This window comes from Manis javanica, chromosome 7 (genome assembly GCF_040802235.1).
Source record: "Manis javanica isolate MJ-LG chromosome 7, MJ_LKY, whole genome shotgun sequence".
In the NCBI taxonomy this organism is placed as follows: Eukaryota; Metazoa; Chordata; class Mammalia; order Pholidota; family Manidae; genus Manis; species Manis javanica.
In genome coordinates, this window is record NC_133162.1 from 137,413,318 (window position 1) to 137,427,186 (window position 13,869).

The 13,869-nt window shown below is 47.0% G+C and overlaps 1 protein-coding gene and 1 long non-coding RNA gene across 6 annotated transcripts in view; one reads left to right on the top strand and one right to left on the bottom strand.

The window, feature by feature from the left end:
• The first annotated feature begins 109 nt into the window (after positions 1-109).
• Positions 110-6,282, top strand: LOC140850515 (uncharacterized). 2 transcript variants are annotated; one of them, XR_012133461.1, is made up of 6 exons: positions 110-245; positions 1,127-1,297; positions 3,268-3,440; positions 3,549-3,724; positions 4,520-4,684; positions 6,148-6,282. It is a non-coding gene; the product is annotated as an uncharacterized lncRNA (long non-coding RNA). The 2 variants fall into 2 exon arrangements; XR_012133460.1 differs by having other exon boundaries at positions 3,549-3,674.
• CNTNAP5 (contactin associated protein family member 5) overlaps positions 6,010-13,869 on the bottom strand; it is a 597,575-nt gene continuing 589,715 nt past the window's right edge. For all 4 annotated transcript variants that reach the window (XM_073241652.1, XM_073241653.1, XM_073241654.1 and 1 more), the window contains one exon: positions 6,010-12,815. In XM_073241652.1, the coding sequence (XP_073097753.1) occupies positions 12,622-12,815 (194 nt within the window). In that variant the 3' untranslated portion in view covers positions 6,010-12,621. The remainder of the gene's footprint in view (positions 12,816-13,869) is intronic.

Sequence of the window (13,869 nt, forward strand, 5' to 3'; positions counted from 1 at the left end):
CAGAGCCATTCAGAAAAGGGGGTCCTGAAACGGCAGTCCGGCCCGCCTCGGACTCGCACTTCCACATCCACACTTCTGAAGCTGGAAACCACGTTTCCTAAGCCCTTCTTGATTTTCATCTGAATACCGCTCCTCACGTCCATTCGCCCATCCGCCCTCTGCCAACCCTCAGGGGGAGGTTGCCGGGATGGAGGGCATTTCGTTCATCTGAATAGACTCAGCGGGATCTTCTGCCTGACCAAAGGGTGAGGAAGGCTGAGACAGTGCCGTGTTTAGGGTCCGTCTGTGGGGCAGGAGGAGACAGGAGCCGAGAGGCGCCGGGTGCGGCCAGGGCTCGCGCATGGCTCACGACTGGGCCGTCCCTCGTGCCCAGGCGTGGTGGAGAGGGCAGGCAGGGCTGGAGGAAGCCTAGGCGCCGCGTCTGGACCCCGCGCTCTCTGGAGGGCGCTCCTGCTTCCCGCTCACCCCTCGGACTCCCCTCGGCTCCATTCCACCTTGAACGGTGCGACCTCCTGCCTTCATCTTCCGTATCTTCATTTTCTGTGTCTGGGAAACGGGGATGAGAATGTCTCATATTCATTCTGTGCAAATCTGGAAGTGTCACTTGGCATTTTGTAGGGAAGATGCTGGCCCTGCTGTTGATGGGGAAGGGGGAAAAGACAGTATTCATCCCAAAATATTGGGGGAGATGAGGTTTCCTTCACTCTCCAGGCAATTGGAGTTGTGGGTGGAGGAAGGGTGGACTGAGCCCCAGACAGCAGATTCTGGGGAGCCCCCCCCCCCACAGTGATGTGGTGAACGGGGCAGGGAGGCAGTGCACTCCACCTGGGGGATGAGGTCACGGCAGCCGTGGGAGCTTCCCTAACACGGTCTGTTCCCGTGTCTGCCATTGCGTTCACGGTGCTGCCCTCCCGGGCCTGGTGGGCCTCAGCCGTGCATCCCGCATAACTGCTCCCCGGTTGTCTGGTTCACCCCCTCAGACTCCCCTATCTTCAAGTCCTTCTCCCATTCAGGACATGATTTGAAAGTCCTTAATGTTTTCACAAACACTATTTTCTTTCAGAGAGGTAGCTTATTTTGTCAGTCCTCACTGTCACCCTCCATCAATATTCTTATGTGTCCCCAGGGCTGATGTGACTCATGGTGAGAAATGAGCGCGGAAGACGCAGGGCACCGCTGCTGAGTCTGTGGCTGGGGCCCAGCTCTGGAGCCAGGAAGGCCGAGGCACATCTGGCGAGTGCCCTCCACTCACACGAGCAGAAGTGGCTCCGCTGAGGCCTGAGATGTCCTCATCCAGGTCGGTGTGTCAGGGGCGGATGAGGAGCCCACCGGGATTTGGTGGCCAGGCCAGTAAACTGAGCACCTTCATCACAGGCATCACCTAGTGCGGTTGAGAGAAAATGTTCCCTGCCCCCCAAAAACACTGGTGTATGTGGGATAAACAATCACTGTGTTTCTTTACTGCAGTCTTACATCTCGTCCGCATACACTGAGGTGCCAGACTTGGATAACACACTTTACTCCTCATACATTATTTACCTGCGTAGCCCTATAACTATTTTTATAAATGTTCTATGTATGCCCAGCTACTGGAACTCCCTGGCAGACCACAGGGCCAGTGGCGCTGCATTAACCACCCACGGCCTTAACTCAGCCTAATCTTAAGGCAGGGCCAGCATCGGTCACCCTGTACCTCTGAGACTGTGGAAGACCTGCATGTACTGTGTATTATGTGTTTTCAATATTACTGCTTATTTTTATTTCCATCATGAGAATGATGCCCAGGAGCAGTTACCCTATACATGAAAGTAAATGGTAACTGGTGTTTCTGTAAAGGCCTATCCTGCTCCTACTGGAATTGTATTTTAATAAATTGCCTGTAAGTCTTATCTGTCTCACAGTTAGAAATAATCAACTAGAATGTTTTAAATACATTCCTTAAAGTGAGGTTAATATTTAAAGGATGTTTATGAAACACAACGTAAGGAAATTCAATAAACGTTCAATGACAAGAAACTAGACATGATAGCTAAGTTTTCTGGGATGAGTAAATGATTCAATTTCCTTTAAGGTTTTCAGGGATTTATGCTCTACTTCATTTTTGTCTTCATTGAATCCCAAAAACATTTTCAAATACCTTATATAGCTTTCTGAACATTCATGACAGGCCTTGCTCTGCAATACATTTCACACTAAAGTTATCAGGTATTTTAGTCTGACATTTGACCATTGATTCATTCAAAAATTTTAATGGAGACATCCTAAAGCCATCTGCTTTCTGGAGAATATAAGGAGGGGAACAGCCCTCAAGAAGCTCACAGACTGACAGGCTAGCATGGGAACAGATCATTGGCAAGGAAAGTGCTAACAACAGAGGCATCCGTATGTCGTGAGTGGAGAATATCTGAGGGGCAGACGTGATGGGATTGCAGATACATACAGTGGAGGAGTGAGTCCTTAATTGACACTGAAAGTGTGGTCTTTGACCTGAGTTTATTTTCCCCTATACAAATGCTTCCCCTTTCTGAACATAAGTGACTTTGTTATAGTCCCTCATGTTCATCAAATTTCGTTGCCTTTTCTTTTTTTTCAGTAGTATACTTTGGCCAGTGTCCAATGTCATCTTTATTTTTTATATTTATGCCTAGTGAGGTTTATCTAAATATTTGATAATCTTACTCTATTTATTATAAGGAGTTATCATAAATCATAAAATGTAATATATTCTAAGACTCATTATTATTGAGTTATAATTGTTAAATTATTAAATTATTATTAAATTAATTATGGCTCCAGTTGAGATTGAGTTACAAGTAGTCACTCTTAAAGTCCCTTGTTTCTGTATCGAAATATTGTACTGAACTCTGCACTGTCGTCACTTATTGAGAAGAATGTCCTGAGATAGAGCTGATGACAACCTTCCTGAAAGATCGATCACGTGGTCACTGGTTCCTTCTGGTTCTTTCTTTCTTGAATCTTCCTGTTGACAGAAATTGAATTGTTCTGGCATGAGTCGCTTTTTAGAATCTTATGTTCTAATATGATAGTATCCCATTTTAGGTTACCCCAGATGGATTATTTGATGGTTTGCTAGGATCTTCCTTTTTTTTTTTTTGGTTCCGAGTGGCCTGTAACTTTTTGGAGGGCACAGGTACCTGGGGTCAATGCCAGGGATCACGGCCAAACCCACTGCAAGCCTGAAGGACGCGGCATTCAGGTATTCTCGTTTAAATAGAATGCTGTCCCTGGTTCTTCTTTATCTTTCAGCATTTAGATCTGACCTTGCAACCAAAGTGACAGTTACTCAGCTCAAAATTCACATCCAGCTTTGTTGAAAGTGTGAAGAAAGGAAACCACACCAGCCCTCGGGACTTCTCTGGCGTCCGCCTAGGAGCTCTTCTTTCCTAGGGGAGCACAAAGCTTTTGGCCCATTGCCACATGTAAATTTTCATCTTTTTTTTTTTTTTTACTTCTGCTTAATATTTAGCATTGTCTTGTTCTAATCCTCCTAATTTAATCTTTAAGTAGAATTTATGCTTTCTGCTTAGCTATTTAGTTTGTATTGCCTATCTCAACACCCAAATGGAGGCCTGAGATACAGATTTGATGCCCTATCCCAGCAAATCCACCGTGAACAAGCCCTAATTTCAGGATCTTCAGGCAAGGTCACCAACGTGAGTGTCCCAGCCACCCGAGGTCCTATAATTCCTCACTAAGGGCTCAGGTAAGGAGCATCTTATCATGCCCATCACCCATGCACGACAGCCAGGTTTAGGAGCCTTGAATTGTTCTATTAATCTTCCTACACAGACATCATTATGCTGAGCACACAAAACCCCTTTTCTGCACAATAATTTTCATTTTCTTTGAAGTGATTCAACCTAATTAACTTGCTCATACACTTAAATGTATGATCCAGTCCTAGCCGATGGCTTCTGCGACTTTCTGGCTTCCTCTGGGTCTTCCAAACTGAACAAGCAAGATCACAACGAAGAACCGAGTACCTTTCTCTCAAGCCACACTTGAGTGAGGTGCACGGGTAACAGGCATTTTCACATTCATAGCCTCTTCGGTGTTTGATTCCCATGAGCCCACACCTGCCACAGCTGTGGTCCAAGGGGCCCCTCGCTTTTTATCCTCCTGCGTTCAACTAACTCAAGAGCGTCCGGGTCTCTTTTGAGCTTCACACCCCTGAGAGAGCTCTCGGCATTTTCAGTTTGATTTTCTGCGTTCCATATACATTCTAATGGCATTCATTTCCAGAAGATGATCATATATTTTATTTTCCACTCTTTACACTAAAAGAGGCCAGACTTCACTTTCAAAGAGTAATTGTCTAAAGGGCAAGCAACTACGTCCGGCCCGCGATGCAGATCTGGTCAGCTGCCTGGTTTTGTACAATGTGCAAACTAAGTGAGATTTTTTGCATTTTTAAGTGCCTGAAAAATAATTAGAAGTAGAGTACTGATACTTTATGATAGGTGAAAGGTACATGAAATTTAAATCTTATTTCTCATAGGTAAAGTCCTCTTGGAACACAGCCAAACTCACTTGTTTGTGCAATGTTGTGGCTGCTTTTGCACTAAAAAAGCCAAGTTACGCAGTCGCAATGGAGGCAGCCTCAAGTACTTACTATCTGGCCCTGCTGTGACAGTTGGATGTTCTCCCCCCACCAGGCGGGCAGGTACAATAATAACTAATATTTGTGTTGCTCTGTATAGTTAAAAAAATATTTTCACATTTCTTATTTTATTAACTATTCAGTAAGTGTATTCGTACTCTTATTACAAATTAGGCACCCTAGGGTCAAACTAGAGACCTAGTTGTCTCTATACCGGGCCAGGAAGGACAGTGTTGGTTCAGAATGAAATCTTTTAACCTCAAATACCACGTAATGCTTTCTGGAACACGATGTAACCCAGTGTACTGCCCTGGGCCCCTTGTCCTCTTCTCTCCACGGTGTCTGGCTCCCCCTCCTCTGAGATCTGCTCCAGTTACCCTCATGTTCTGGGTGGTCTCAACCAGTCTGCCTGTGAGCCTGTTTCTTCATGTACATATAAGATATAATCACACATGTACCAGACTGCGTTCCTGAACCCAGACACCTGCTCACATCTGCACGCACAGCCTAGCTGGGATCTCAAACTTAACCGAATCCACACGGAATTCACCCTCCTCCTCCCCTCCCACATCACAGACACCTTTCTCCAAAACAAAACTACTTGCTTCCACCCATTCAATTTCTTAAGCCAAAAATGCGCACTTTCCTGATCCCCGTCTCCCCTCCCAGTCCATCAGTGAGCCCTCCCGGATCCATCTGGACCCACCTGGTGTGACAGTCTCTGCCTCAACAGCCCTAGCCCAGGCCACCCTCCCCTCCCCAGGCTCCTGAAACGGGGCCTTTGTTCGCCTCCTCCCTCTTGTTTCTCTATGGTCCATTTTTCTCTGAGAAGATAGATGATTTTTTTAAAAGGGAAATCTGATGGTGTCACATTCCTGTTTAAAATCCATGTCAGTTTGTTATTTCTGTATGCTCACCCATACACAGAAACCTTAAGAAATACCCTTGTGAGGAGAGTTCTAGTTCATGACAACTTAGTATCTCAAACACAAAGTCCACTTGGGGTAAGACTCTCTTGAGATAAGGGGGAGGCAAAGTCAGATAAGAGCTGTGGCCGCTGCTAGTGGGCATGATGGAGGCTTAGGGGAGGCCCGGGGCTTCCGGGGGGGGGGGGCAGTGGGAACCAGAGGACCCCAGAACCCTGCATGCAGTGGAGGCCCGTGTCGGTGAGCTTGCCTTTCACATCTGAGCCAGGATGCAGGTGAGTATACTGAGCCCCCAGACAGCACTGTTAGCCCCAAGAAATCAATAAACCCAGGGAGGGCGAGGTTGTGTTTCTCCAGAGACCCAGGGCCATGTGGTTTAGGCATAAATTGTCGAAGGAATGCAAATAGGAGCTGAGTGATTAACTGACTCTTCATTAACCCAAGAAAACACAGCAAGACACATTTGTCTTCCACACAAAATCATACAAAATTCTCTCTTTATTAAATATACATTATTTACAGTTTAAGTCTTTCTTCTGTACAACAGTAATCATAGAAAACAAAGAAATCTAAGGCTAACTTATTTTTTTCCCCATACAGTGTATTAAGACATGTCACGTGGTCTACAAACCTGGCTTGGAACGAGGCAACGTCAACTGGGATTCTGCTTTGAGAACAAAAATGAGAAGGTCAGAGGAGTAGCTGGGCTCGGGCAGATCCGCAAAGAGAGGGGCCTGCTTTGTGCTTTTGCCATGATGAAGGGCCTGACAGATATGTTTCGTAAGGGAGGTTATTGTGCATTTCACTGTTTACCTGTTAAAAATAATCTCTCCACTCCTCCTCATTCCTCCAAAAGGAGGTCTCCCACCTGCTAGAGCGACTGACTTCCCACCTGAAATGCATGCTGTCGGAGGGATGCTCTATCATAGGGATCAGCAAACTCGACCTGTTGCCTGTTGTGTAAATAAAGTTTTATTGGGGCACTGCCATGCCTCTTTTTCCACATATGGCCCCCTTTCGTGCTGTAATAGCAGAGGTGACCTGTATGCTGGAAGTGATGGCCTTAGGTCAGGATATCAGGAGGCCTGTCAACCACCAGCTTCAGAGGAGAAAGTTCTTGGTGTTGGACCTCACTAAATATAAAGTCCCTCTCACAATATAACTGTACTGCTTTAAGCGAGGTCTGCTATTTTTTGCATGGCTATTTAAGGCAGGACACGGTTATAGAGGTTGGCACTGCCATTCCAAGAGAAGAAACTGTGTTAATATTTTGAGTAAAGCCTTTGGGATGGGGTTGACATGATGCAAAGCTGTGACTGGGCAGATGCCCATTAGAATTATCCCTTGAGTTCCTACTTATGGGCCTTCTGAAGAGCCTGTGCAGTAGTACGGTGATCCTGGTGCACACCCGTACCCTTTCCACATCCTGTGAGGCTACGGCTGGCATCTAAACATGGAAGAATATGCTAATGAGAGCAGAAAGACCAGGGCTGAATCACTAACACAGTAGCTGTACCTGTGGTGGTGGCCTAGGACTGTTGTCGTAATTTTGTCCTGCCGATTTATAAACGTTTCCCTGTGTCCCCAGGCAGGATTAAGGATTAATCCCTACTAGAGTTACTTGGTGAGCCCTGGGAGTTTTCATTGTCAGGGGTAGGAAAATCACTTGGCACCTCTGGGGATGGCAGGGCCAATGAAGGGGGGAGAAATATCACTGGACAGGTCTCAGGACCTCAGGGCTTCAACCCATGGGGTTCCAATCCAGGACCATGGACCTAAAGAGTTTCCTGACAGGTTCTCTTCCTTAAAGTTAAATCTTGTGCTCAGTGCAGGTTAGATCATTGTAGTGATAGCCCTGAAGCATCCTGGGAAAATCCCAGTGAAACAACAGTCTTGAAAACATAAGATGTGGCTAATGCTACTAAAGAAGGCTGGAAAGGGTCAAAAATGTTATGCAAAGGTGGGAGAAGAATTGCTCGTGCAAAGCCCATGATATTGCCTCTTTCCCTGATGTGTCGGATGATCCAGACGCACTGCAGAGACTCCTGAGTCAGGAGCCACCAGGTGACTGCTTCCACCGCCCCGTGGTGGAAGCACCGACCCTCTTCACCTGGGTCGGACACCAGTTGTTGCCACAGTTCCCTTCTCCTCCCTGACACGTTCCCCCAATTGTGGTCAAAACACCGAAACCAGCATTTGCCTTAACCTTTGCTCATGTTTGCTTAGCCATTTTGTAGACTATAAACATTACAAAAGACAGACAACTAGCTTATAAATTACAATATATCACTAAAAAATGTGCTTTTCTGTTCTTCCTCGGAGTACCTTAGTGCAAAATAAGAGAAAAATCACTCAAACATGGCCGGTGTTAAATATTAAGACCTTATATGAAGCTTTCAAATGACTGTAATGTCTCTCCCCCTACTAAACGGCGTGAATGGAGAATATCCTGAAGAAACCTTGAAGAACAGCCCTGTTTTACAAAGTGTTTCTGTATGTCTGTTTACACTTTTTTCCTCTCTAGAAGGTTCAACTATTCGGAAATTTTGAAAGCAGAGATAAAAACCAGGGACAATTAAAATCTGCAAATGCAATGACTTAACAAGTAAGGGTGTGGGTGAGAGGATGATGGGAGGGAAAGACGCACAGACACCGTGGAAGTGATGACCACACGACGTGTCTTTTAAAGAACACATTTTCAAGCTATGTGAGAGATGCGGCAGAGCGCTCAGCCACCCTGCAAGCATTCCGGAAGTTTCCCTGCACCTTCTTCCGTGGCCCCCATTTGCATCCACAGGAACAAGGCAGCCTTTTACTTATTTGGTCGACCTGTGACCTGAAGGGTGATGAAAGACACAGCACGTCCAGGCCTTTGGGTCGAGGAACAACGAGCAGCAGAGCCGTCCACTGCGACTCACATTCCCTTAGGCTGGCTGGTGTCACAATGTGGTCTTGATGGATTGTAGCTATTGGAGAATTCCAAGGAAGCCAGGGGTTGGTGGTCAAACTGTAAAGCCTTTTTATAAGAAAGGATGCAGGTGCCTGATTCCTGTCTCCCTGAATATCACAAAGACGCTCTGCTTGCAGCTTCCCAGTGAGGTTCCTCTAACTGAATGAGCTTCCTGCAGAGATGTGTGACTACGCTCACCCAGGGCACAGATGTGAGACCTCACTTAGATGGACAGCAGCTTTTAGTCAGTCATTTGCTGAAAGATATACTACAGCTAGCTCTCAGAGATCTTCCTAACAGAGTCAAATGGCTCCTCAGGGCAAAGAAGGGTGTTATGGGGCTGGGGTACAACAAAGATTCCTTAAGGAGTATTTGGAAGACCACCAGCAGGTACCAGGCCATGAATAGATGGAGATAAGAGAACCGAGGGGAGAGCGGGAGGGGGCAGAGGGGAGATTTCTCACCCTTGTTTCCTGCCCCAAAGAGGGTCCCCAAGTCATCACTGAGGGCTGACTGATGGGAAGAAGGACTTTCAGAATCCCCCGACCAAACTGAAACAAAAGAGGAGAGAATTCTACTCCCACGATGGACGTTAGACATGGGGGCCATATATTCCTGCTGTCCCTAAAGAGTCGGTCCACCTCCCTCTAAAGAAATATATCTGCATAGACAGGTATTTACTTCGAGGAGGAGAAACAAAGCAGTTTATTGAAGGTGGAAGCAATAAACAAGAAAAAAAATGTAAATAATTTCTGGAATTTTCTGTTTCTTTAAGTCTCTAGCAAGGGCTTTACAAAGATAATTGTGCAGAACCTTTGCTCCACATCCTATAGCACTTTATGTCCCATTACCCTACTTATCACCCCTATTAACCCTTCTGAGATTGGGACTCCCAGGGGCAGCACACCCAATGTCTACTATACCCTTGGAGTACTGGGTCTTCAAAAAATACTCCATGATGGAATGGAGAAAGAGGAGAACAATCAGCCTCTCCTGTCTGCCCCAGCCCCTGTTACCCAGTGGCGGGCACGGGTCTGACCAAGGGTGGAAGTCAGGTTAGTACCGTCTGTTACTACTGCGCAGAACAGAGACTGCTTTTAAACAGCAGCCCTAGGACCCTCAAAATAAATCTCCCATATGTAGTTGAGCATGAATAGAAGAGGCCAAGCTATTCATAAAAATGTACCTAGAAAAGTGACAAATGTCTAATTCTCTAGACGAATTCTCATAGAAACCACGGCAATCCAACCTATACATACAATAAATGAGGGACTGAGTGGGAACATATTTTAGGGTGAGCAAATGCACTGTTGTTTGCATAAATAGATTTGTTTTGTGAAAAGTGTATGAAACAGACCCCTTAGAATGTGAAATTGCAAAGGTATTTTTAGTTTTACTGTAAACAGGCCACATCCTGTGAGATGGTTTTGTAAAGGGCAGGTATGAGAGCCTGAGGGTCACGCTAGAGGGTCCCTGCAGCCGGGAAACCTGATTGCTGGAGCAGGAATGTGGCTAAGGGGGGCTTAGGAAGCTTTCAAAGATGATTTGTCTTAGATTACAATTTCCCAAGGATTGAAACACTCACACAATTGAACAGTTGCACAAAACTGTATGGATTTTGGTACCACTAAGGAAAGACAGGCAGAGTTAGCACTTATTTTGAACTGAAAATCTGATTTTTCTTTGGAGGGAGCAGTTTGCTTGCTTTTCGTATACATCTCGTGACAGAGTGTTCTCTGGGGTTACGACATATCCAACCCTGTAAAAATAATTCTGGTTGAACCCTGAGACTCTACGTGTAAGAGTGTCTGCAGCTGCCGCGTCTCGGCATCCGCCTTTAGGTCTTGGTGGTGGTGGGTACACACAGTTAGTGTCCGTGTGCAGGAGGGATGCTGGGGGCGTCCATGGTGCACTGAACAGGGGCTACAAGGCAGGGAGGGGCTCCCCACATTCTTCACCTTACAGAACTACCTATGAGCACATACGAGCCAAGGGCTCTGAGCTGGCCTTTGCTAGTCTCCCATCTCTCCTGTCAGGGCTCTGTCAGCAACACGGAGTCCTTGCTTCTCAGAGGCTCGAGTCACGAGAGCTCCAGCCTGATGCACCGCCCTTTGCCATTCCCTTCCCTCGTCAGCGATGCTTCGGGCGAAAACCACTACATTTCATGCTGGCTTTTAGTTCAGGGGACAGAGGACCATGTAGCCAAGCAAAAGGATGACTTATAAAGCCTTTTTTGCAGAAATAGAACATTCAAAAGTGAAAACTGGAAATAAGGAAGGACAGGGCAGGAGAACACAGTATTTCAAGATCTTTCCTCTTCTTAATGGATCATTCATCTTATTAAAGCTGGATGGGGGGAAAAGGCGTACTTATGAGAATCTCTTTAAAATATATTTGCTAGCAAAAGGACTGAATGGGAATGATGAAGGGATAAAGAATCCATGGGAAACTATAAGGAGACAATGTGCACTCAGAACATCTTAGAGCTGAGAAATAGGATCACAGATGGAATGCGCACCCCAGGTGCTCTGCCACTGAAAGAAAAGCCTGAAATGGGGTGAAGCGGATGGTTCCTCGCTGAGAGCCGTCATGCAGAAGGGTGCTAAGTACCCACCAGTGGCCAGGAATGGCACACAGCCTGTAAAGGGAATCGGCAAGTGTGTCCTGCGCCTGCCTACATTATATCGGCATTCCGGCAAATGGGAACATTCGTATTGTGTTCCCCCGTTTCTTCTCCAGGATGGCCTGCGGCTGAGCCACGCAGAATCATCACCCTTCCCACTACCTCGTGGGTGAGCTCCAGGCACCTTCTTGAAGGGATGACTCTTGTTTCTCAGCGCTTTGCTATCGAAAGGGGCAGAGACCCTGATATGTGTCGTCATTTCCTCCGGGAGTTCACTCCTACCAAAAGGTGTGGGAAGCTGGGCTTTGTGCATGCGGATGTGGCAGATTTGAAAACGTGATGCGTTACAGAACCCAAGGGCTCCTCTGACTTAAGTAGGGGTTTTTCTCTGGGGCCCATCGTGATGTCTTCTGTGTCAGCGCGTCCTAAACCTCTCGGGAAGTGGCCTGAGGGACCTAGGTGGGCCGTTGTGTCTGTGTGAGATGTGACATCTCCCCCTTTCTTCCCCAGACCTTTAGTTGTGGATGGAAGGGAAGAATTCTGTCTGGTGTTTCTCTTCTTTCACGCAGTTCGGCTCTTTGTGTTTTGTTTTTGTTTTGTTTTTAAGCTGAGTTGAGATGGTTTAAGCTCTTTCATGGAATCAGATACTATTTCAGACTTTTTAAAAAAGTGCCATATGCTGCAGCAACTTACATATATGTAGATAGATAAGTAGATTTATATACCTTACTATGATGATCCCAGGAATAACCTACCTAACATTTCTTACAAAATTGGAAGAGATAGTTTGGAAGTTATAGCACATCTACCTAGCAGCTTTCTTTTTACCTCCTAATTTCAAGCTACTATTTTCCATGCTTCCCCTAGGTTTTTGCTATTGTGTGCTGTTCTGAAGTGTCAGCCCCTAAAGAGAGTGGCGGTAAAGGACCAAGATAACAGCCCATTCACTATCAGAAATCCTAGATTTGAAAATACTCAGGCGATGAGAGTCAGGGGGAAGCAGTGCTGGACTTGGGCAGCGGGCCTTCCAGGGGGAGGGAGCCGACACGCAAGAACCCCTCTCGGTCCTTCATCAAGGCGGTGGGGCAAACCAGGCCTCCAGCACCTTGGCGCACCCTGCGGTCTCCTACCGGAGGCCACATGGGGGTGCCAGGGGTGACCGTGACAGCGCTCAGCTGCAGAGCAACCTCGCAGGACCGCCTGGCTGCGGGAATGACCGGTGCCCGAGCAACGGGAAGCATGGGCCTTGGCCGGCCTCTCGGGCAGTCGCTGCCACCATGACAGGTCACTGACAAGGAGGGCGGCGGCTGCAACAGACCTGGCCGGGCTGGGCTGCGCCAGGGGATGGATGCATGTGGGCGCAGGTGCGTTAAGGAAGTAAATGGCAAACAAATGCCACAGAGAGAGTGACCAAAATTAAAAGACAGGAGCAAGGGGAGAAGGAGGGAACACTGAACAGCCAGAAAGGGAGTATTAGGTACCCTGCTAAAATATTGTTTTTTCAGATGAAATACTCCCGCTTACACTCGCTCACTGTGTTTTGCAAGTCGATGTCATTTCGAAAGGAGCTGCCCACGTTTTCTGCGTATTCCTTCTCCATCTGGCCGGTTCGATGCGACTGCTTATGTTGGTAAAGGAACCGGGTCATGACGCCGATGACGGAGAAGATGAGAAAGATCACCACCGCTATGACCCCTGTGGGCGAGGAAGCAGAGGAGGGGTCACCCCGCGCGTGCCCGTGGGCTGGCAGTCCGCGCGGGAGGACCCCCAGGGGAGCAGAGCACAGAACGCAGCAAACGGCCGCGAGCCTGGGAAGACCGGCTGGAATGCGTTCGGCCTCGGTTCCCAGCAAACCACCTCCTTCCGACTAGCGAGCAAGGAAGCCAGTTCGGTCAAGACGGTTTTATTTAATGGGCGATGGACGCCATCACATGAATAGTTAGACTAGCAAAGGCTACCTTAGTAAATTTCTTCAAGACCTGCTGAAACAAATGTGTCAGAATCGTGTGAGATCAGCGTATTTCTTTGTCCCCTTGCAACAAAGTAATTTAGAACTCCTTCAGCATCCTAGAAAATAATATTAAATATGTCCCATCCCAATACACGCTCTCCTTACGTGAATTTGTTTCCGGTATATGCCTACCTTGCTAAGCATGCTCGTTAATAATGAAATGGGCACCCAAGCACCCAGGGATGGCCACCTCCTCTGCGCTGCGCGGGACACAGGCTGCCTCACGGGCGGCATGCCTCCGCCCTCCAGAACGCGAGTCCCTGGACACAGCAAGCTGCTGCCCCGTCCTGCCAGCCCCCGACCTTGGTTGCACGTGACTTTACGGGACCCACCGGCAAGCTGACCTCACTGACCCTGAGGTCTCGTCCCGACTTTTGCCAGGAAGCCTCCTGGGGTATGAAGAGCAAAGCCGGCAAAGGGATGGTGGAAACGTGAGACTGCTGACCTTTCACAGGGAGAACACATCTTTGCATGAATGTAGGTTTTCACATTAAAATATCTGAAAACTAGTTCTAATATTCAAAGGTAAGTGTATCTTAATAAAGTGTATTTTTTGCTCTCTTGCATTTCTTTCTAAGTAGAATGGATAGTGAGAAAAATGTTTATTTTATAAGTCATTTTGAACACCCTGTATTATGACTTACAGCAATATGGACATTTGAGAGGTAAACATATTGAATGCATATCTTCCACAGATTTGTATCAGAGCTGGGGCCATGATTACAGCTGCTTACTTTT